At 40.6% G+C, this 23,573-nt stretch overlaps 3 protein-coding genes across 5 annotated transcripts; 1 reads left to right on the plus strand and 2 right to left on the minus strand.

The window, feature by feature from the left end:
• Positions 1-4,026: 4,026 nt before the first annotated feature.
• Positions 4,027-8,814, minus strand: LOC115726821 (caffeic acid 3-O-methyltransferase 1-like). The gene is made up of 4 exons (XM_030656882.1): positions 8,393-8,814; positions 4,701-5,011; positions 4,440-4,504; positions 4,027-4,326 (listed from the first exon to the last, which is right to left on the minus strand). Exons 1-4 carry the CDS (start codon positions 8,812-8,814, stop codon positions 4,027-4,029), a joined length of 1,098 nt encoding a protein of 365 aa, XP_030512742.1.
• Positions 8,815-10,865: 2,051 nt separating this feature from the next.
• On the minus strand, positions 10,866-13,716 carry LOC115726834 (caffeic acid 3-O-methyltransferase 1-like). The gene is made up of 4 exons (XM_030656900.2): positions 13,225-13,716; positions 11,809-12,119; positions 11,572-11,636; positions 10,866-11,480 (listed from the first exon to the last, which is right to left on the minus strand). The coding sequence occupies exons 1-4, from the start codon at positions 13,647-13,649 to the stop codon at positions 11,184-11,186; spliced, it is 1,098 nt and encodes a 365-aa protein (XP_030512760.1). The 5' UTR covers positions 13,650-13,716; the 3' UTR covers positions 10,866-11,183.
• Positions 13,717-21,241: 7,525 nt separating this feature from the next.
• Positions 21,242-23,149, plus strand: LOC115726822. Of its 3 annotated transcripts, XM_048282438.1 has the most exons (5): positions 21,242-21,312; positions 21,394-21,687; positions 22,458-22,544; positions 22,671-22,848; positions 22,991-23,149. In XM_048282438.1, the coding sequence occupies exons 2-4, from the start codon at positions 21,403-21,405 to the stop codon at positions 22,815-22,817; spliced, it is 519 nt and encodes a 172-aa protein (XP_048138395.1). In that variant the 5' UTR covers positions 21,242-21,312; positions 21,394-21,402; the 3' UTR covers positions 22,818-22,848; positions 22,991-23,149. The 3 variants fall into 3 exon arrangements, with proteins under 3 accessions (XP_048138395.1, XP_030512745.1, XP_030512743.1); XM_030656885.1 differs by having other exon boundaries at positions 22,435-22,544; positions 22,671-23,149; XM_030656883.1 differs by having other exon boundaries at positions 22,671-23,149.
• Positions 23,150-23,573: the final 424 nt, after the last annotated feature.

Consider the following 23,573-nt stretch of genomic DNA (forward strand, 5'->3'; position numbering starts at 1 on the left):
TATCAGGAAGCTCACGAATTGCCGCCGAGCCTTCATCATTGTTGTTGTTGCCACCGCCAAGCCAAAGCAAGTATGCCCCTTGTCGCCCCTGTTTTTGTTCTGTTCGATTCCGATCGAACCAAGCCAAACCAAATAGTTTGCGATGTTGCTGAAGGTCTTAATAACATAAATCTAGCATCGGTTTGGATCGATTTAGCCCACACACCAACTTTAATTTCACATTTAGTCATTTTTCAAAGCTGCGCACCACAAGTTCGATAGAATGCTACGAAGAGCACCGAGCCTAAGTCAAAATCAATTGCCCTAGATGAAACTCAAAGTAAATCATGAACAATCAAGGGTATCTAGGATGCTCGATTTTGACTCAGGTCGGTGTTCTTTATGGCATTCGATTGAACGTGTGGTGCGTAGCTTTGAAAAAGGACTAAATGTGAAGTTAAAGTTAGTCTACGAGCTAAATCGATCCGAATAAATGCTAGATTTACGTTATTCAGCCCTTCGGTAACATCGCAAACTATCTAGTTTGGCTTGGTTCAATTGGAAATGAACCGAGCCAGAAATTCACAGCAAGGCGAGCAAAAACGGGGGTGATGGGAGGCCTACCTATTTTGGCTTGGCGGCAGCAACGGCTAGGGGTGAGCATGGTTCCAGGGTAGAACCGAGAACCTGGAACCGGAACCTGTAGGATCCGCTCCGGTTCCGGGTTCCAAGGTATGCAGGGTAGGTTCCGGATTCCAAAAATTGAGGAACCTGTTCCAACGGGTAGGTTCCAGGTTCCACTACATAGAACCTGGAACCTGGAACCTGGACCCTGGATTCTGAAATAAATTTTTATATTTTTCTTGGTATATATTTTTGCACAATCATACAACATTATATGGCATTCGATGATGAGTGTATAATTTGAAGTCAAACAATTTTTTATGTTTCGGGTTCCAAAAAATGATAAATGTGTTGCAATGGATTGGTTTCGGGTTTTAAATGTAATCAGTACAGAGCCTAAAATCACTCACATCTACTTTATCATAGATGTTGTAGTGTTCACTCTCATTTTGCTTAACTAAAAATGAAAAAATAAAAGAAAATAAAAAAAATTGATAGGTTCTCGGGTACCCTGGAACCGATCCTAGAACCTGTGACAGGGTAGGTTCCAGGTTCCAAAGTGTGACGGGTAGGTTCCAGGTTCCAAAAAATGAGGAACCTGTTTGGACGGGTAGGTTCCGGGTTCCAGGTGGAACCCGTAAGGAACCTGGAACCGCTCACCCCTAGCAACGGCAGCAACGGTTGATGACCCCGCCTTTCTCTCTTTTTTCTAGTTTTGTTTTTTATATAAACTTTCATATTTTTTTTATTTTTATATATAATCTAGATTAGATCCGAATAAACAAATAAATGCCGCATATGATAGAAAATTAATTTAAAAATACTATGCCAGCATTTTCCTTTAATCAAATTGACAATGTTAATGAAAGGTTCTGATTTTACCAATTTAACAAGTTTAAAAACTTGATTGTATTTTTAAAAAGTTTTAGGATTCAATTGCACTTTCATGACAAGTTTTAAGACTTCTAGAGCAGTTATCCCTTGTTTTTAATGCGACACGAAGTATAGATTACTACTTTGTGATTAAAGGAGTTCTTATAAATGTGGACTTGATTTACGACAATAAATTATTGTTACCGTTGTTTCATTAGTAAAATTACGTATATTTTTGTGTTTTTCATTATAATTGACACTTAAATTTTGACTACCTCATTTCATCATATATTGCTAAGAAAATTAGGAGTAGACCCTCAACCCTTAACGAAAACATCATTAATATAATTGATAAAAAGACACTTCAAGTGTCAATATTTGTGTACGGCACTCACTTTAGTGCTAATATTTTTTTGAATCACTTAAATGCCAATTTTTTAAAAAAGCGATTATTTAAGTGCCAACTTCAGTGAAGTTGCCAGAATTTTTTATTGTTGGCACTAAAATAATCGTTTTTCTTCAATTTGACACTAAAATGATCGTTTTTTAGATCGGATAAATACCCTTTTTTTAAATGATTATTTGAGTGCCAAACTTGGTGAGGTAGCCAGAATTTCTCGCCGTCGACACTAAAGTGATTATTTTTTCTCCGATTTGACACTTAAGTGATTAAAAAAAATATTAACATCAAAGTGAGCTCCGTTAGAGGTGTCAATATGGGTTATTGACCTATTATTTAACTCATTTCTATACACTTGGGTTATATATGGGTACATTAAATTTAAAAAATAGGTCAAGTATGGGTCTAAGCTTATAAAGTTTATTCAAATATAAATTTTAGCTCAACCATTTTCGACCCATTTTTAACCCATGAGTTATAGCTTTCCAATCCCCCCGCCGTCACTGCCACCGCTCACCGCACACCGACACGGTTGCCCGCCGCCGCCCGCCACCACCACCCATCACCACTGTCGGTCACCGCTGCCCGCCGCAACTGTGACGTCCACATGCTTCATCTCCCTTGACCCCACCATCCGATCGCCCAATACCTTCTACTCGATGACTGTCTCCTTATAGCTCACGGTCAAGATGTTGTTCTCGAACTTGAATTGGCCAAAGTTATCGTTCTTGAGTGTCGCCCAGGCGGTGAACGTCGCATTCAGCTATGGCAAGGGGTCACTATTCGTGTAGTTGAGGAGCTTGACGGACAAGTCGGGCAGGGCGAACTCAAGGTTGGCGGGACACAGCACCATCAGAGAAAAAACCGGGGCGATTGCGAGAGGGCGATGACCAAGGCGAAGAGGTACACGGGGCACTTGCTGATACCTCTGCGGGAGGAGGGCAGCCTCCGCTTGAATGCCGACGCGAGCTCCTCGTCGATCCGGTGGTGGATCTTCGAAGGCGCATGGACGAGTTTGGTGATTTTCCGCAGACATACTCGCTTTCCGAAGGCGTTATGCAGAGGCATAGATATATATATCGAAGGCGTATGAAATTTTTCTTTTTGTTTTTATGGTCTGGAGAGAAAATAAGAAGCGACGCGTCGGATCGACTGAAGAGTTGAGGAAGCAGTGGGATTTATAACTTAGTCGGCCTCTCCTAGGAGAATCCAAACGCCGTCCTTAGAATCTTCTAAAAATTCAAAAAACAAATTTAAATTGAAAAATGAAAAAAAAAATTCACTAGAATTTTTATTGCATAAAAGTACTTTAGTAATATATTTTTTATTTCATTTACTAATTTTTTTTATTGTTTAAATTTCTTTTTTTATTTGATGTGAAGTTTTAATCCAAATAACATATACATGTGAAGCGCTAAAAATAGGTTAAATGAGTTGTATATATTTTCTAGAATATTAGTGTATTTTTGTAATATGGGTCAAAACGGGTTGGGTCGGGTATAGGTCAATTGTGAGTCGGGTCGCGTATGGGTCATTAAATATGGGTCAAAACGGGTTAGACGGGTTAATATGGGTCGGACCATATTCAATCCAATCCAAACCCGATCCGATCCACCCATTTGACACATCTAAGAGCCGTACACAAATATTAACACTTGATGTGTTCTTATATCTAATGTAATTTATATGTTAGGATCATTTAATAATACTAGGCCCACATAAATTGCATTTTAATCAATCTAGTTATAAAGTGCTGAATGGGCACCGGCAAATGGCGATAGTTGAAGGAGGCAGCTGGTGGTGGCTGGCAGAGGCATGCGCCGTGGGTGGTGGTGACCGGTGATCGCCCGGCTGCAATGTAGAATCAGAAACAACTGTAACAAATTACAAATGGGCCGCTTTCAAGGGAAAAAGAAGAAGATATAGGCTCAAGAGACTCAAGCACACGTCTTGGTTAAGTCCATGAAGCTAATGGCTCAGCTCATCTTTGTTCCTTCTGCATGCATTATTATTTATCTCTTTATTCATTTCATTATTAATAACATCTTTTACATTCTCGATCGAATTACATCACCACGAAAAATACATATGACATTTGGTCAATCATTTCATTATATGTCGAGAGCTGATTATATTTGATCAACCAAACCTTAGTTCTTGAGGAATTCCATCACGCAAGTCTTGAAGGCAATGCATGCGACGCGGAAGCGCTTGAACCCCGCGGCCTCGGCCAACGCCTTGAACTCCTTCTCCGTCCGCTCTTTCCCGCCTGGGTTGTAAGCCATCATGAGCAGGTCAACATTAGCGACTAACTTGGACGTGAAGCTCGTGTCCGGGAATTCAGGAAGGATGTACTCGGCCACTATGACCTTCCCATCTTCCGGGAGCACATTGCAGCAATTCTTCAAGAACTTCAAGCAATCCTCATCGCTCCAGTCGTGACATATCCACTGCACGTCACGACCGCATCAATTGACACGACGAATCAGAAGAAAAGAGCTATTATCGTTTACACTCGAAAGAAATTGGCAAATGAGAGTGAGGTAACATAAGTTGAGCAAACCTTCATGAAAATCGCATCTCCTGTAGGAACACTAACGAACATATCTCCTCCGACGTGCTCGACACCTAACTCGAAGATTGCAGTCATTATTTCAATGAAGTCAACATTGAATAACATAGAAAATGAGCTTTTGCAATCATATATTACCATGCACGCATCAAGGATAATCTGTTGTCTCTAAGGCAATTCTAGCTCTAATCACGCATGCGATACAAATAACATGGAGTGATACAGAGAGATTGGAGGATAGCATATAAGAACCGGGATAGGAAGGAGCATTGGCGATGACGTGAGGCAAATCAAAGTTGATGCCCTTAATGGAGGGGTACTTGGAGATGATCATGTCGAGGACAGCACCGGTTCCGCCGCCGACATCGACTACCGACTCGAGGTCCTCGAAGCCTTTGTATGTCTCGAGGACCTTCTTCATCATCATCGTTGAAACATCGGACATCCCTTTGTTGAATAGTTGGTTGAATCTTGGATCAGTACGAGGGTATTCGAATGCCGTCATTCCATAGGCCTTGTTGAAGGGGATTCCTCCTTCAAGAACAGCATCTTTCAAGTGGTACCTGCATTATATAGGTCAAAATGCTCAGTCGATTCGGCTTTTTGTTTCTCCTAATGATGAGTAATGTCAGCGACCAGTCGCATTAATTGATGAACAATTGTCGGAGGTTTATCAGTTCTATTTGTTGTCAACCCCAATCTAACAAAACGACTAGCAAAAGAAAACATCATCATAGAAGGGTATGTTCTACCGTATCTAGCCAGTACTTGCAGAGACTGCAAACTGGGTCGGAGAAGATCTGTCTTCTATATAGATTATCTCTAGGGCCAAGAGCGTTGTCGCAGCACTCCACAGAAAAAACTTAATTTTAGGAGTTGAATTGGACTGCCATATCTTCGTCCATAGGGATCTAGGAGCATGATAAGAGGATGAAGCTTGTGTTGGGTTCCGTGTCTCTATTTCCTGTCTGGTCGCAGTAAGCACTCTTTACGAAAAAATAAACCCGACTTGGTTTTTGTCCATGTTTACATAAAGTAAAATTGATTATTGGATTTAAGCACATTAGTTACTATTTTGGATTATTATTGGTGGTCTTCGAAGAAAGTCTTGATTCATGATAGGCGCCGAGAGAAGAATGAAGACAGAAGTTTACAAGCATTTATCGTGTGTCTACATTGGACTTTATTTGGGCAAAAGCCGTTGTTTGTGTTGTTCTTGTACTAAACAAGCGTCCAACAATGAGTGTTTTTGGAAGAACTATGGAAGAGGCTTGAAGCTGCAATAAGCCAGATAATTCGTTCCTACTGTACTTGGGTGCATGGCATATCCCCTTATACAAGATGAACGGAAGAAGAAGTTGAATGACAAAAGCGAGAAGTGCATCGTCATTGGCTACAGTGAGGCAACTAAAGGTTGTAAGCTATATAACCCAGTCACTGAAAAGATAATCATCAATAGGGATGTCTAATTTTTTGAATATGAAGCGTGGGACTAGAACCAAAAGGGTGACTAGAAAAGCATCACCATTGAAGATGAACCATTTGAGGGAGAGGCACAAAAAAAACTCCATTATCTTCGACTGGTGGTACATCTTCACCCATAGCACCTTTAGAACCACCACCACGTCGATCACAGCAATTGAGGGAGACGCCAGCAAAATTCATGGATTATGTGGTCACAAGAGACGATGACAATGATAGTGACGGAATCACCGATGAAAATACAGTAAATTTTTGTTTATTTGCTTAATGTGACCTTGTATCCTATGACGAAGCAGTGTAGATGAGAAGTGGATCCAAGCAATGGATGAAAAAGTTCACTCCATTGAAAAGAATGACACATGGGTTCTGACTTCTTTACCACATGGTAAGAAACCCATTGGTGTCAAGTGGGTGTACTTGATGAAGTACAAACTCGATGGTCGGGTGGACCATTACAAAGCCAGACTGGTTGTAAAGGGCCATAAGCAAAAGTCAAGTATTGATTATTTTAAAGTAGTTGCACCAGTGGCCTTAATGGATATCATTCAGATGATCTTAGCACTTGCATCTCAAAACCGTTGGGGGATCCATCAAATGGATATGAAATCAGCATTTCTAAATGATGTCCTTGAAGAAGAAGTCTACATAGAGCAACCACAGAGCATGAAAATCAAGTTTACAAGCTGAAAAAGGCATTGTATGGGCTAAAATAGGCACCTCGTGCTTGGTACATATGGATCAACCCGTACCCATGAGAGCATGAAAGTGTCGTACGAGCATACAATGTATATCAAGTCAATTACTAATCGTCTAACCGTGACATAATAATTGTGTGACTTTATGTTAATGACTTGATATTTACAGGAAACTGCGAAAATATGTTTGCAGAATTTAGGGAGGCTACGACTAGCCAATTCGAGATGACAGATTTAGGATTGATGTCCTATTTTCTTGACCTTGAAGTGAAGCAGACATATGATAGCATATTTATTTCACAACAAAAATATGCTAATAACATTTTGAAGCGATTGAAAATGGAATTGCTCAAATCATTTTGGACTCTTGTAATAAAACGGTTGGATTTGAAGAAAGAATGAATCTATGAACTAGTAATCCCACTTATTTCAAAAGCATTGTTGGTAGTTTGAGATATTTGGCTTCTACTAGGCCAGATATCACATATGAAGTGGGAATTATTAGCAGGTTCATGGAAAAACCATACCAATCACATTTGCATGGTGTAAAAAGAATTTTACGGTATGTCAGTGAAACACATGACCATGAAATTCTATATTCTTATACCTACAATTCCAGTCTAGTGGGTATACAAATAGTGATTGGACAGGTGATAACGAGAATCGCAAAAGTCCTTTGGAGATTAGGAGTAATTTCTTGGTCCTAAAAAAAACAAGTTGTTGCACTCTCGACGGCTGAAGCAGAATATATGGCGTTAGCTTCGATGGCTTGTCAAGCAATATGGCTTTGTAGGATGCTGTATGAATTGATGCATGAACAAATAGGTCCTACTAAAATGATACATGACAATAAGTCGGCTATTGCATTAGCCAAGAATTCAATTTTTCATGGCAGAAGCAAACATCTCAACATCAAGTATCACTATGTTTGTGACCAAGTCAAAGATGGTGAGATTGAACTTAATTTCTGCAAATCAGAAGATCAGATTGCTGATATTTCGAAAAAACCGTTGAAGACGGATTTGGTCGAAAAATTAGAGATGATACTTGGTGTTGTTGAAACACAAAGTCAATTTTAAGGAAGACTGTTTGAATACTGTAGAATTAATTATTTGATTTGAAAAAGTTAATTGCTGTTATGAATTATTGTTGGTGGTTCTCGAAAAAAGTCTAAATTCATGATAGGCACCGGGAGAAGAATGAAGACAAAAATTCACAAGCACTTAATGATGAGTAACTATTGAACTATTGAAGCATGGAGATTTTTCCATGAATGCTACGAATGATTCAAGTGTATTTATTGTATGTCTTTATTGGATTTTATCTGTGGACTTTTGTTGCTTTATATTTGTCAGAAGATGTGTGCGATGGCTCTTGTTGTGTGGACAGCTAGAAAATTTTCTTCTTCTACCTTAAATTTTACGTTTGTCTTGGAGAAAACAGTCATAGGTGAATAGTTTCTCGAATGGTACAACTTCAACAATAACTAGAACACTTCTGAAGCGTTGACACAGAAGCAAAGTGAGCTTCGAGTTGTAGCACGAGCACTTGCATTCCAATAAAAGTTTTCCCTCTGACCTTTATTCGTGCACTCCTTCCAAATTTCCAAGTTTATTATTGTTGTTTTTTGTTCCAACAGTCCATATCAGTTTCGTGAGTGCAAGTGGTGATTAGTACTGCCAAAACTGGGACGAATGTAATGCAGGTAGTTATCTATATGTACATTCCAGAATTTGATGAGATGGTGGAAAAGTTAAAATCACTAACCAGCTTTCCATGAAGACTTTGTCGTGGTTCATGAGGCACAAAGGGGCCATCGAAACACCATCCTCGTTCTTGGTCAAGAACTTGCAAACCGGAGCCAGCCCGTAGAGCCTCTCGGCCCGCCCATCCGGGAGTTCGTGCGCGGCGCAAGTGACGATGGAGTAGCATGCGAGGAAGCGCAAGATCCGATCGAGCATCGCCGGCGCGTCTGGGTTCTCGGTCGGGAGCTGAGATGCAATCTCGGGGGCAGAGAGGCACGCGCCGGGTCCAGCCTTGGCCATGATCTCGAGGAGGTCGAGCTCAAGAGCCGCCTTGAGGACCATGGGCAGCTCGGCGGCGCTGGCGAGTTGCATCGCGAAGGAAACAGTTTCGTCATCTTCGTCGTTGGGGACTTGGGCGGGAGCCATCGGGGTCTCGCTCGACATCGTACCCGTCTCGATCTCTCGCCTCTTTCTTTTCCTCTCCCGAGCAGATCTCTTGATGGAATGGAGGTGTTTCGGAAATCCGCAGAGGGTCTAAGAAGGGTATACAGAGATGGAGGAAGGAGGAGAGCCTAAGCTTTTGTTGAATGTGGTTGACTGAGGGGATTTGATTAGGCAAGAGGGTCTGATAACGTGGCAAACTAAAAACTATTCGCGTGCCTGTCTATCATTTTCCAGATCCGTGGATCCACATGCACCGATAGGGTATGTGGACACAGCGAAGTCGTACGAATCCTTTTCAGTCTGTTCCGGTTCTGCATTTTTATACGGAGAATTATTATGTGAGTCTTTGAGTGACTGAAAACCAACGGCCTATTTTGGGCCACATAAAAATAAATAATAATAATAATTAAAAATTATCGTGAGATCTATTCTTTTAAGAATTTATGTCTCGCAAAAAACTGTTATTCTCACAATCACCCAAAAACTGTTATGCTTGCAAAGCCGTTGTATATGTGCCAGACGATGTTTCACAACGGGACTGAATCCACCTCTTCAAGTAACAAATGAAAGTGGTCCATTTAGGTCATTTAACTTAAACTGAAAATGACACGAACGGTTTTTGAATTTTGATTCAAAGTATAATGTGATCCGTGAACTTATAATTTGATCAATATAGTTCCTAAATTTTACCCCGACGTGCGATATGGTCCCTAAACTTTTAATTTGTCCAATGTGACACTTTTGCTACGTGTTCAAATTAGCCTCTGGACTATAGGAAAATAATCCAATGGAATGATATAATTGAAACTTTTCCTACGGTCCAAGGACTAGTTTGAATATTTATTAAAATTTTTGGGACTACATTGAAAAAAATTAAAAGTTCAATGATTATATTATACATTAGACTAAAGTTCATGGATCACATTAAATAATTTAAAAATTCAAGAACCACATTGCATATTGAGTCAAAGATCATGGACTACTTGTGTCATTATGCCTAACTTAAAAGAAGATTTTGTCCCCCCCCCAAACACACGCACGCACGCACAGAGACACATATAGAGACATTTAGGAGATTTTTCACATCACAATTGTGCATATTTGGATTGATCTTACTTGATTGATTATCTTAAATATTCATCTAATAAAAGTCTATACATAAAATCCACACTTCTCTAATCCGCATGTTACTTACATTGACATTTGAGCTAGAAAATCCTGAGATTGGACCGGTGCACACCTATGCGCACATCCTAGTGCAATTATAGCATTTCGTGTCATCTTCTCTTTCAGTAATTACTAGTATCCCTCTCTCAACGTAAGTAGCGACGTCAACGTGAACCTATTCTCCCTTCAACGCATCAAACCTCTTTGGCAATGCACCGGAATTTTTTTTTTTTTTTTTTTTTTTTTTTGGATTTTAGTATCCAAACTCAAGCTGACTTCTATACACCTTGAGCTTGAGGAGATGTGAAATTTCATAATATTTTCTATAGCTGTTTAGGATATTTCTCATATCTCCTGTGATTGTGCGTATATTGGGTGATTCTCCGTACCCTCATTTGTGCATATTTTGGTTGATCATACTTGATTTGATTCCCTTAGAAAGTTATCTAATATAGCCTATAAATATGATTATGTACTTTCATTAGATTCATCACATGCATAGAACGATAGAAATTCCACAATTCTCTGGTCCACATATTTCTTATCTCTCTGTTTCTATTCAGATTGATGAATGTGCATATAAAATGCAAATGCAAAGAAGAATCTTGCAGTGATTGTATAAAATATTGATATAAATTCTCCTGGAAAGTGTGAAGTCAACGTGTGCAAAGGCACGACAAAAAAAAAACATGTACAGTGGCGATAATACAAATATTTAGTCATACTTCTCCTTTCAATCATATGCATACGCACTCACCTTCGTTTTGTGCATCCGGACATGGAGACGTACGCTAATTCTAAGTTTCAATACAATAACCATTATGCGCTTCAATTTATTTCTGAATCTAAGAATTCAATGACTAATCACGATTAGCTACACGTGATAAATGAAACGATGCGTGATGTTACGTATTACAACTTATTTCATGATCTGCTCGATTTCGAAATCTAAGCGTCACATAGGATGAGTTGTAGGTGACTCAAACAATATAATTGATCCGTCATACACGACGGCTATGCTAAATGCCTTAAACAATTTTTCGCACCATTTTTCCGATTTGCTCAGCACACGCAACTAAATTACCGCCTCAACATTGGGTCTACCATTTTATTATGCTCTTGCTAATCACAAGAAGCTAGATATAACTCTCTCCATTGTCCAATGCGTCTACATGTTCCGTCCCATTAAGCTCAATCAATCCTTAATTCTTGAGGAATTCCATGACGTGATCGAAGGCGATGCACGCGACGCGGAAACCCTTGAACCCCGCGGCCTCGGCCAACGCCTCGAACTCCTTCTCTGTCCGCTCCTTCCCACCGGGGTTGTGCGCCATCATTATCAGGTCGGCCTGAGAGGCTACCTTGGCCGCGAAGCTCGTGTCCGGGAGCTCGGGAAGGATGCACTCGGCCACTACGACCTTCCCTTGTTCCGGGAGAGCGTTGTAGCAATTCTTCAAGAACTTCAAGCAATGATCGTCGCTCCAATCGTGACATATCCACTACACGTCGCAAATGCATCAATTAACGAGGCGAATTAGAAACAAGAAGTTATTGTCATCTAAATTTCAACGTAATATAAGTTGAAGTAACCTTCATGAAAATTGCATCTCCTGTAGGAACACTAACGAACATATCTCCTCCGACGTGCTCGACACCTAACTCGAAGATTGTGGTCATTAATTCGAGGAAGTCAAAATCGATTAGCATAGGAAATGAGATTTTTCAATTATATATTACCATGCATGCATCGACGCTAATGTAATGTCTCTAAGGCAATTCTAGTTTTAACGGTGCATGCACTCAATATGAGGGATGACATACAAGTACCAGGATAGGACGGAGCATTCGCGATTACGTGAGGCAAATCAAAGTTGATGCCCTTAATGGTGGGGTACTTGGAGACGATCATGTTGAGGACGGCGCCAGTTCCGCCACCGACGTCGACCACCGACTCGAGGCCCTCGAAGCCTTTGTACGTCTCAAGGACCTTCTTCATGGTGATGTTCGAAACATCAGACATGGCTTTGTTGAATAGTTGGTTGAACCTTGGATCGGTACGGGGGTACTCGAATGCAGTCATTCCATAGGCCTTGTTGAACGGGACTCCTCCTTCAAGAATTGCATCTTTCAAGTGGTACCTGCATCATTTGGGCCAAAATTCTACGATAATTGATTATGTAACAGTGTTTCGGTACTGTGAGATTAACAGCCTATTTTGGGTCACAAAAAAAATTAATTAAAAATTATTATGAGATCTACTTTTTTAAGAATTCGTGACTCATAATATATTGTTATTCTTACATTCACTTAACGATTATTATGCTAGCAATACTCAAATTCTACAACGATTCAGCATTTTTCCTCTTCATAGGTCAAAATTCTTCGACCTACGAATCTATCTAGAGATGATAATCGATCAAAGTCGCATTGAACTTTTAATAGCAAGTAGTCGCTAAATAATTGCGTCATAGATTGATAATATGAAGCCGAAACATATTCAATACTCGTAGCATGGGCCAAATCATGGGCTTATACATTTTGACATCTCAGGCGGTGGATTGGGTGGCTAAAGCCCATCGGAACTATAATCTATTGGCTCACTAAAAACCCCCCTTTCTTTTTGGATTGATCGTGAACATGCATCTCTTAGGTGATGTAGATACATTATTATCTCGAAATTAGTTCTACCCAAAAAAGGAAGTCAACGCTATTAACAGATTATAGGGAATTAATTTAGGGTCATAATGCTAATAACGTCTAATGTGAAGAATTCTGTGGCTTTGCCGTTCCATTTGTTGTCACCCCCAATGTAACAAAATGACAAACAAACAAAAAAATATCAAAAGGAATGATTTAGAAAATATTTTCTTAAAAACGATCGCTTGTATCGCTGAAAATAATTAGTCAATAAAAATTTATTTTAAATACTTCCGACGACAAAAATATTTTAAAAGCAATCATTTTCAAGAAAATATTTTCCTAATCATTCATTTTTTATAGTAAAAAAAAAAACGGAGCCTAAGTACTCGTCCACCTATCAAATGTAAAGAGTATGTTTTGTGTGTGCTTTCAAAATGGTGATTGATTGAGTCTAACAGGTCATAGAACAAAGATTATAACTATTTGGTGTGCGTGCCAAATGATTAGTAGTGCAAAAATAAGGAAGAATATGATGCAGGTTGATGTCAATCAGTCGATGTACGTTCCAAAATGTGTGAGATGGTGGAAAATCAAATCGCTGACCAGCTTTCCATGAGGACTTTATCGTGGTTCATGAGACACAAAGGGGCGACCGAAACGCCATCCTCGTTCTTCGTCAAGAACTTGCATACCGGAGCGACCCCGTAGAGCCTCTCGGCCCGCCCATCGGGGAGTTCCTGCACAGTGCACGAGACGATGGAGTTGGTCGCGAGGAGGCGCAGGATCCGATCGAGAATTGCGGGCGCGTCCGGGTTCTCGGTTGGGAGTTGAGACGCTATCTCACTGGGAGAGATGCGTGCACCGGGCCCAGCCTTGGCCATGATCTCGAGGAGGTCGAGCTCGAGAGCCGTCTTGAGGACCATGGGCAGCTCGGCCGCGCCAGCAAGTTGCATGGCGAATAAAAGGGTTTCGTCGTCGTTGGGGACTTGGGTCGAACCCTCCCGGGTCTCGCTCGATATCGAACCCATCTCGATCTCTGACCTCTTTTTGCCCTTTTTGGAGACGATGTCTTGACAGAACGGAGTTGTTTTGAAATTTTTGGGGGAGGGTTGAGGAAAGGCGTATAGAGATAGAGGAAGGAGGAGAATTCGATCTTTTCTAGTAGATGGTAGACTTGGGGGATTTGGCTGGGCTGAAGAGTTTAATAAATGTGGTCATTTATAGTAGGAAAATTTGTTAAAAAAGTCTTAAACCTATTGTACGATGATCAATTAAGACCTAAACCTTTCAATCATACAAATTTAGTCCTAAATGTTTTGACGATTTGTCAATTTAGCCATAAACTTTTCAATTGTACCAATTTAACCATAAACCTTTTGACGATTTGTCAATCTAGTCAAAAACCTTTTGACAATTTGTCAATACGATCATTCCATACAATTATCCAGATAATAGTTTTAGGACTTAACCGGCAAAATTTCAAAAGATTTAGGAATGAATTGACACAATTGAAAGATTTAGGATTAAATTAATAAATTATCAAAAAATTTAGAATTAATCGACATGATTGAAAAGTTTATCTTTGAAATGGCCGTCGTGTGCATTTTGGTATCGAGACTTTCACCGCCAAACGTGGGAAGAGACGTGAGTGGTGGAGAAACTCATTCTCATGTTATGTCCAACACATTAGCTGAACCTTAATAAAATAAAGTTTTTTTGGAAGGTCGAAACCATTTCATTCTATATTGGCAATTCCACAAATCATGGGCGGCCGAGTGGCTTTTTTCTTCCTATGGTCCCCTCAATAAATGTATAGACTAAAACACAAATGCTTCAAAAATGTAACTAAACATTTTAGGAAACTCAGAACAATGTAACGGTCCGTTCCCCGCCAACCGGGTATCTTAATGAAGATGGCCCGAATTCTTGGCCTCACCAAATCAGCCAAATATAGAGTTAGATTTATAGATCTCTGTCCTATATTTGACTTCAAATTTTCTGAAAGGCAAGGAGTAGCTGTTGACATAACGCCCTCACCTACTTAATTTGGGAAAATTGTAAAAAAAAAAAAAACCCTAAATTTATTACATATTAGTCAAATTGATCCTAAACATTTTAATTTTGCCAATCGAATCCCAAACCTTTTAAACTTGCCAATAGGTTTAAGAAATTTTAGACAATTTTGCCAAAATTAAAGTGTATAGAAAAATGTATTTGATAAAATGATGAATAAGTCAACACCCTTCATACCATCTCATATAGGGGTAAGCAAATCGGACCGATCGGACAGGGAACCGCCCAGACCGGACCGGACCGGTGGTCCAATTTTCAGTTCCAAAGGGCGGCGGTCCAGTTCTCGATCCTTTAAATTGGAACCCATGACCGGGTGGTCCGATTCCCGATTCCAGGAGTCCAGGATCGGACCGTTCGATTTTATTTTTCATAACCCTAAATCTAATTTTCCCTTCTTTCTTTCCCGGTTACATGTCTTCTGTTCTTTCATCCATGGCCTTCTTATTTGCTTTTCAAGGGATTGCTATAGTTGGTTACTATGCTCAACGGCAGAGTTGAATATTGTGTTCTTTCACGCCATTTCTCATCTTGTTTCACTCATTTGGCATTCTTTTTCCTTGATTATTGGATAGGTTTCCAGTCCATTGAACCGCTTGGGAACCAAACCGGACCGGTTGGTCCGGGCCATGGTTTTGAAAAGTGGGAACCGGGACTACCAAACTAAACTAGACCAAGAACCAATCGCCCCTAATCTCATCCTAGCAACCACATTCAAAGTCACATTGCAAAGTCAAGCTCCTCTTACGCATTATCCCTAATACAGATCGGGTCAGAAACAGTGACCGGCCATGTACCAAGCCATAGAAGTAGGAAACCAGGTTATTCATATTCCAAAGTTCCAACACACTTGATTTTGGCTTGTGCCCTAAACGTGACACTAAACTCGAGATTCATTTAAATATCCTAAGCCTTAGCCAATTATAGATGTTTGATTTAATCAATCTCCAATCTCTCTCGCTTTCTCAAAAGGAGTCAACTTGTATAAAGGCAATTGATGGTTAGTCACAGTGTTCCTTTCAATGATAAGAAAGTACATTGTTAGTTTATCAATTCCAGTTAATAACCCTGTGACATGGTTCTCAGATTATGCATACGGCAACCATTGTTCATTTATGGATTAGGATGTGCCGAGGAAAAATACCAAAAAAATCATAAATTTATTGTAATTGTGTCATCTCAGTCATGAACTTTTTTTTAATCAATTTAATCATGAACATTTTGCATTTGTGTCAATTCAATCCATTCAGCCAATTTGAACAGAAATTGCAGACATGGATGTCGGACTTTGACATTGACATTTCTAATATTTTTTTCAATCTTTTTCGTTTTTTTGCTTTTGTCTTTTCCTTCCTTCTTTTCTTTTTTGTTTCTTACTATGGCCAGTGAGGGTTGTGGCCCTCATATGACTTGTTGGCCATGGGCAAAGACAGCCTCGTCCGTGGCTGGGAAGGCCATGGCAGCCTTCGCCCGTAGCTGGGCGAGGACTATGACCCTTGCCAATAGCGTGGCTGACGAGCTCCTGTGACCTTTGCTAGCCACGATGAAAAACAAAAAAGACTATAAGGAAGTAAAAGAAAATTAATAATGATGATAATAATAATAATAATAATAAATTACAAAAATTAAACAATACTAATATTGTTCACGTCAACATCGTCTGTACCACGTAGGACAACCGGCATCCACATCAGCGACTTCGAATAAAAATTGAGCGGATAAACCGAATTAGTACAAAAACAAAAGATTTAGAACTCAATGGGCAAAAAAAAATGTATATGACTGAATTGACATAATTACAATAAATTAAGAAATTTTTTGGTAATTTTTTCAATAAGGAAAAGTACATTAATTCGAAGTTTAGGAAAGTACTTACTGTCACTAATCGTGATTAATGACCCATAATACCACCGGGCTCGTCCTAATATGCATGTACGTTGTCTATATTAGTGACTTAGCACAAGGTCACAGGATCTCGTTGCCTTCTCATAAATTTCTATGCAGCTTTTCACGGTCTAAATTTTGGTCTCTGTAGATCAGAGGGTCGCGAGAATCTGGCAATGGCAATTACAACTCATACCCACATCTTTTTTGAAAACCAAATATAAATTTTTGGAGGCTCAAATGGGTTCGTCATAGATTTGCGACAATAGGCATCAATCGAGCACCCACCGAGGACTTATTTACTAGTCCTTCCGACTGGAAGGCAGACCAAAATCTGTATGTGTGGTGTCGTGGTGTACATTCATAATATTCAAATGAGATGTTCTTCGGGGAAAGAGTTATAATTCTTTCGTGAAAGTTGTAGTGGGTAATGAGGTTAATATACTTTTGACTTGGTCTTTACTAAATTTAACCAACTTGGTCTATCAAAACGGATTACTAAGCAGGAACATAGGTTCCTCTCATGAGGCAGCACTCACTTATGGATTTGTGGAGTCTGATAGAAAAAAATACTATTAAGCGATGATTTTTTACATGGCATATTCGTAAAAATTAAGCGCATAGTTTTTACTTGGTTTATTTCCGCTATATATTGAGGCAATATCTTATGTCTTTGTAACTCTGAAGCTTGTAATGCCGGTACTCATACTCATAGTGAAGAGATTGCCTATGGCACCATAGTTTTTTGCCTTTCTGATTTAGAAGGGTTTTTCCACGTAAAAATTTGCTTGTGTTTCTATTCTATTTTTCTTCTCTTCAAAGATTCGCATTCCTAATAACTAGTATTAGAGCGTAGGTTACCAACAAATCTAGACCCAACAGTCACACTAGAAAGATACGGGCTGTTGCGGCTCCGACTCGAGGCCCGGTGTGTAAGAGGAGATTGTTGGAGTTATCCCATATCGGTTGTAGAAGAGAGCGAGCGTCGGTTTATAAGTGGAAAGAAAAGTCTTATCCTCTGAGCTAAATTTTAAAATGAGAGAGAAAGGTTTTCAACAAAAGGAAGGTATTGAGAGATTTTCTCTCCAGTTGTGAAATTGACTATTATCCGGCTAGTGTGGCATATGTATCGTGTCATTATGTTTTATGAAAAACTATGTATCTTTACAAGGCTTTGTTGATGCAGATCTTGGTGGTAACTTGGATAACAAGAAAAACACCTCAGGTTATGTTTTTACTTTAGGTTGCACTACAATCAATTGGATGTCTAGACTTCATACGTGTATATCTCTCTCAACCACTGAAGCAAAGTATGTTGCTATATTTGAAGCTGGTAAGGAGATGATTTTGTCAAAAAAAAAAAAAATACGAAGGATTTAGGCAATGAACAAGATAGCAGTGTTCTTTTCAATGACAGCCAGAGTGCTATTTGTCTTGCAAAGAATCCGGTATTTTATTCAATGACAAAGCACATTGAGTTGAAGTATCATTGTAATTGTTAGCTAATAGATGATGGGACATTATCATTGAAGAAGATTCTTGTGCAGAAAATCCAGCATATTTATTAACAAGCGTTGTCACCATTGAGAAACTGAGGATGTTCATTGCCTAAGTTGGTCTCCATGATTAGTGCTGGAGGGGGCCACCGCACTAGGACAATTTGGATTACAAAGATGAGTGAAGGCTGTGAAAGATTATTGTTGTTTTCAAGATCAGCTTCCAAGTAGGAGATTGATGGATTTGTGGAGTCTAATAGAATAAAAGTAATATTAAACGCAGAGCTTTTACATGGCATACTTGTAAATATTAAGCGCATAGCTTTTATTTAACATACTTATAATTTTTACCATAACTATGTATGCCCTAAACTCTTGCTATATATTAGGCCAATATCTTATATATTTGTGATGCTGAAGCTTGTAACTCTAATACTCATACTCATAGTGAAGAGATTGCCTAGCGCAACACCATGATTTTTTCCCTTTCTGATTTAGAAGGGTTTTTCCACGTAAAAATTCGCTTGTCTTTTTTTTTTTTTTTTTTTTTTTTGGCCTTCCCTTTGAAAATATTGTTCCTAATACTCAAGTCTAGAACAGACTCTCCCAAGTACTTCCGACCACAATTTGGATCCTCAATTCAATCATACAATGCATCTTTCGTTGGAACCGCTGCTAACTAATTATGATTAACTTTTTAGTCAACTATGGTTACTTTGGAGCCGCCACTGAAAAAGTCATCATCTATGATTTAGTCAACTTTTGAGTCCAACATACAAATTTGTTTGAAATTTAATTAATTATCAAACACACCTTTTCTGATATTCTAAAAGCAATTCAGATTCATCTCATTGTAGAACGTAATCGCACAATGCAGACAAGGTCCAAGGGATGTGATTGTTCAATGTCACGTCGTTAAGGAAACGGAAAAGACTGTCCGATATGCCAGCATCACCGACAACTTTCCAGAAAGACATTTTCTAGTTTGTGTGGATATGACAACGGCAACGACAAAGTTCGGCAGTGCAACTTTCAATTTGGCACGATCTAGTGGCCCATGAAAAACAATATGCGAAATTGGTTTCACTTGTCCACAAATTTGAAGTCAATGAGACTTCAAGATTGCCTGCTGAAAGTAGATGCACCAACTCCGCTCGTTCTTCTTTGGAAATGGCATTGCCGTTCCTCGTGTTCTTCGATCGCGGAATGGGCCGACGGTCCAATTGCAGCCCACCTTACACGTTCCGAAAGAACCTCGGGTCTTCCTCAAAGCCTAAGGCTTGCGCGGGGGCGAGCGTACTAACCCATTGCACTAGTTGAGCTTCCCCAGGCTCAAGTAATTTAGTGTTGATGTTTCTCTTGGTGCCTTCTCAGGTGGCCACCCCACATCAAAATTGGTTCGATGAGTGCTTCCATGTATCACGCGCACGGCCTCCTTGCGATCGGGGAGGACCTCGATTTCGAATGTTTTTCAAACAGTGGACGTTTACTGCCGTGAAATCCGCAAGACATCGTTCGCAGTGCATTGATCTCGCGTTAGGTGCAGGGGTTTTGCCAAGGGGAGGGGTGTCAATGTTGCCTCAGGGCGGGTGACAACCTACTAGTAACCTACACTTTTGAATAATCATCTGATTATTGAGTCTCGGGGTTGTAGTCGTAAAATTCTTGGGTTTTCTCTAGTGGAGGGGGCACGTAGGGAGTTTTCTGCGTCTCGGGATAGAGAAATAATCAAAGCGCCGATGACAGTTTAAGGTTTGGACTCGCAATCTGGGAAAAAAGTTGGATAGCAGCTGAGGTCTGTTATAAGATCAAAACGGCGAGGTAATCATGAATGCATAGTGGGAGTTAGTCGGAGAGGGCGAAATTTTTCAACTTCTTCAAAAGAGTGAGAATTTTTAAGAGAAAAATGTAGATGAAAACGAGAGGGGAGAGACCGCTAATTTATAAGATTTGTTTTTAAGACTTGGTCAAAGCCCGGACTGTCGGTTGCCGAACGACTGTTGAGGCATCAAAGGCCCTAGCTTCATGGGCCCAGTTAGTGGAAAGGTCGAGTCCAATCGTCATAAGGCGTGGAAGCATACCAAGGGGAATCTTCACTTCATATGAACTAGTCTCTTAGATTTCGCACATAGGAGATCGAAATGCAGCCTCATGGCCATGGGGAAAAATGTCTAGCTTGGGCTGAACAAACATCTTTCGAAATTTATAAAGCAATTTAGATTCATCTCATCCCCGAGTTATAACATCTTAAATTGTAATGCGGACATGGTCCGCGATTGTCCACAATCACATTATCTAGTAACAGAAAAACTTCATCCGATACACTTAAAATCGCTCGCTGCTTCGATGGTTTTCCCACACAAGTTATCAAAATTATGCGGATATGACAATCTCAATGACGGTTCGGTAGTCAATGAGACTTGAAAGCCACCCATCGAAGCCAAAGGATTGCTTGGCGACTAGCGTATAACGTTCGAGTTGCCGTTCGCCTCGTCATATTTTGAATAGGCCGCCAGAACAGCCCATCGTACTAGCCGAACTTACCTGGGCCCAGACATTTTTGTGTTTATGTTGCTCTTGGTCCCTCCTCCGGTGGCCCGTCCCAAACCCGAATTCGGCGGATAGGAGTTTCCATGCATCACACGCACCGCCTCTTTCTTGCCGTTCGGAAGGACCTTCGATTTTGAGCATCTTCCAAACAATTACCGTTCAATGCCACGAAGTCCGTGCGGCATCCGCAGATAACGAAAGAACCAAGGTGCCGCTACTAGCCTAGAGCCTAGAGGTATCGACTCGCCGTCTCGGAAACGGATTAGACAGCGGTTGAGGTCCATCGTAAGATCGAAATGGCAAGGGAATTATGTATACATTGAGAGCTTGTCGGAAAATCCGAAATATATTTTAGGTTTTGTGAGGCAGTGAGAGAATTCGTAAGAGAAGGATGAATATGAAAACTATAACTCTTGGGCGGAGCCTGGACGGCGTGAAAGGCCGAGTCCGATAAAAGAAATTCCCAGGCTTGGGCCGGGCAGTAGCCCGAAAGCAAAAGGGTAATGAATCCGGCCCGATACGGGCGGGCACGACCCGTTGCCCCATTCCTAATTACGTCTTTCTGTCTCCCTCTCAATTGATTTTGAAAATCCCAGTCTTCTTATGACGGAAGAACTCTCTGGCTTAATCCATAGGATGACCTAAACCCCGTTGCTCATCTTCTTGCCTTCTGCTGAGTTCTACTTCCCATGTTCGAAATCGACTCTCTGCACTCGATCTCGATCAATCAGCGATTTTGCATTTTGCCCTCTAAACCCTACTCGCATTGCAGGAACCCGCGATGGACGACTGTGCGCGGTTGTCGACGTACGAGGAATCGAGACGTCCGTCTTCCCCTCCCACTTCCCGGAACTGCTCGGCGACTTTGAGCTCTGAAGACCCGAGCCCGATCAGGCACGTCCTCTGCGTGACGCGGGACGAAGACATCAAGCGGTTCGAAGAGACCGAGGATTGCTTCATCCTGGGTTTCGACCCGTTCCAGCGTTTCTGCAGGCTCTACGTGTCGACGACGGAGGCTGGTGGGACTGATGCCGAGGACCTCGTCGTCGTTGCTGAGAAAGGGCAGGCAAGTTCGTTCTTTTGTCGCGAAGCTCTCCTATTTTGATTGTCCCCGTCGTTTTCAAACCACATTGTGATTTTTTTTTTTTTCTCTACGTGCTCTGTTGGGTTGCCTATTAAATCAGTGGGTTGCTTATGCCTTCGTTATAAGACTTGTCTTCTTGCTGTGGGTTTGACGTTTTGACGGAGATGGTCTCCATGTTTGTTCTGTTTCGCTTGTGGGTGAGAACTGAGAACAATAATTTATGTTGAAGAATCGTTGGGAATACCAATCTAGTAATGGATATGGTTCATTAATTCAGTGTATAGTTTAACCGGAGGTGATTATTAGCTTTGTCTGGTGTACTTGGTATTGTAAGAGCCCGTCGGAATTGGGGATTAGTGGATGACTCGTTGAAACCGATACCATGTTGAGTTGAGTTCATAATTGACAATTTCAAAAGTTCAACTCATCGGTGGTGAGTGTTGTGATGCTCATCTTTCTTACACTAAAGAAATGCAGTGATATCCTCGACCCTATTAACGGAAGTGGAGAACATATTTAATCGGTCATGTTGACTGAACTTAAAGTTTGCGGTGCCGGGGGCTTTATAGGTATTAAGATCATCCCCAGTGCCTCACATCAACTAGCTTAGTTGTACATTGCATGTCTTATTATCTGTTTTCCAGGATTCTTGCAAGTATCTTTCGAAGCAGGTTTCTTATTACCAATTCTTTTCTCAAGTCATGATGATTAAATGCTCTTGATTGCTAGTTGCTACTGATGAGTATGAACAGGTGGCCTGTCGAGACTTCCCGCACGCGAGGCATCTTTGTCAGAAATTTCCCTTTGCGACTACACCTCACGAAAGACACTGTGAGCTGGTACTGATAACACATGAATGTCCCTACCAGATGATTGTTCTCAAGATTAACTCTCAAAATTTGTACCTCAAATTGAACTATGGAGCCAACCCTAACTGAGTTCGTTTTTTCCTCTCTTTCATGCAGTGCTACTGCTATGTATGCGATTCAGCTGCCCCCTGTAAGAACTGGTCCAGTAAAGGCCACTGTGATGCCACGGAGCACGACAAAAAGTGGAAGTCAATGAGGGGGAAGAGATCGAAGGAAACTGAGACAACAATGAATGGCAATTGAAGGACTCTTCACATCATCTGTTTTCTTGCTAGTACGTGGTGAAACTAGTTTATAGCATCTCGCAGGCATACAGTGAGCAGCATTGTGCTCTTTCCTTTTCTTATGCTCAATTCATGCTCTTGCACTTGTCGTTGATCAGCTGATCACGTCCCTACTTTTGCGCTTTGTTTCAGCAATTGACTCGAGTTCATGATAGGATAGATTGTATAGGACAGTTTTTGGAACTAGAGAACTGGATTGTACAGTCATTCGATCCGTTACGAGGCGGAAGATCCAATTTCGTAATTTTGTGGGATCAAAATCGTGATATTAGCGAAACTTATTGTTTGCTTGTGGATTATTGCTTGATATTCGAAAATGTGTCTGCCCTTTTTCGTAATGAAATTAGTCAGACTGCACATTTGAAAGAGAACATCAATGAGCTTGACTCATGAGTTTGCGAGTCGCTTCAGGTTAAGCTAAATGGAGATCAGGGAGGCATATGCTGTTATGTTTGGGCCACCGTAGAAGTCAATGCAGAGGTCTGGTGCCCAGCCCACGGGCCTATGCTTTGCCTGGCCGCTGGCCCAGTCTATTTGCGATGCTTAGGTAAAATGTTAACTAGAGTGCAAAGATCCATGCGGAGAGCTGAGACGTTGAATGCTTAGAAAATTTCATGTCATGATGCTGTCAGGATGGCGTATGGGGATTTTGTGCTCTCAGCCTGGCAAATCCTGCCGCGTCTTTAGGGTATTTTTTGCTTCCTTGTTCCTTTTT

Source organism: Rhodamnia argentea, chromosome 7 (genome assembly GCF_020921035.1).
Source record: "Rhodamnia argentea isolate NSW1041297 chromosome 7, ASM2092103v1, whole genome shotgun sequence".
NCBI classification, from domain to species: domain Eukaryota; kingdom Viridiplantae; phylum Streptophyta; class Magnoliopsida; order Myrtales; family Myrtaceae; genus Rhodamnia; species Rhodamnia argentea.

Excerpts from the sequence above, each read along its gene's own strand:
- LOC115726821 (XM_030656882.1), bottom strand. The coding sequence starts at position 8,814 with ATGTCGAGCGAGACCCCGATGGCTCCCGCCCAAGTCCCCAACGACGAA. Across the intron at positions 5,012-8,392 it reads AAAGTCTTCATGGAAAGCTG|GTACCACTTGAAAGATGCTG; the intron begins GTTAGTGATTTT and ends TATATAATGCAG. Across the intron at positions 4,327-4,439 it reads GAGATGCGATTTTCATGAAG|TGGATATGTCACGACTGGAG; the intron begins GTTTGCTCAACT and ends CGTGACGTGCAG.
- LOC115726834 (XM_030656900.2), bottom strand. The coding sequence starts at position 13,649 with ATGGGTTCGATATCGAGCGAGACCCGGGAGGGTTCGACCCAAGTCCCC. Across the intron at positions 11,637-11,808 it reads GAATGCTCCGTCCTATCCTG|GTGTCGAGCACGTCGGAGGA; the intron begins GTACTTGTATGT and ends TCTTCGAGTTAG. Across the intron at positions 11,481-11,571 it reads GAGATGCAATTTTCATGAAG|TGGATATGTCACGATTGGAG; the intron begins GTTACTTCAACT and ends TGCGACGTGTAG.
- LOC115726822 (XM_030656883.1), top strand. The coding sequence starts at position 21,403 with ATGGACGACTGTGCGCGGTTGTCGACGTACGAGGAATCGAGACGTCCG. Across the intron at positions 21,688-22,457 it reads TCGTTGCTGAGAAAGGGCAG|GTGGCCTGTCGAGACTTCCC; the intron begins GCAAGTTCGTTC and ends GAGTATGAACAG. Across the intron at positions 22,545-22,670 it reads ACGAAAGACACTGTGAGCTG|TGCTACTGCTATGTATGCGA; the intron begins GTACTGATAACA and ends TCTTTCATGCAG.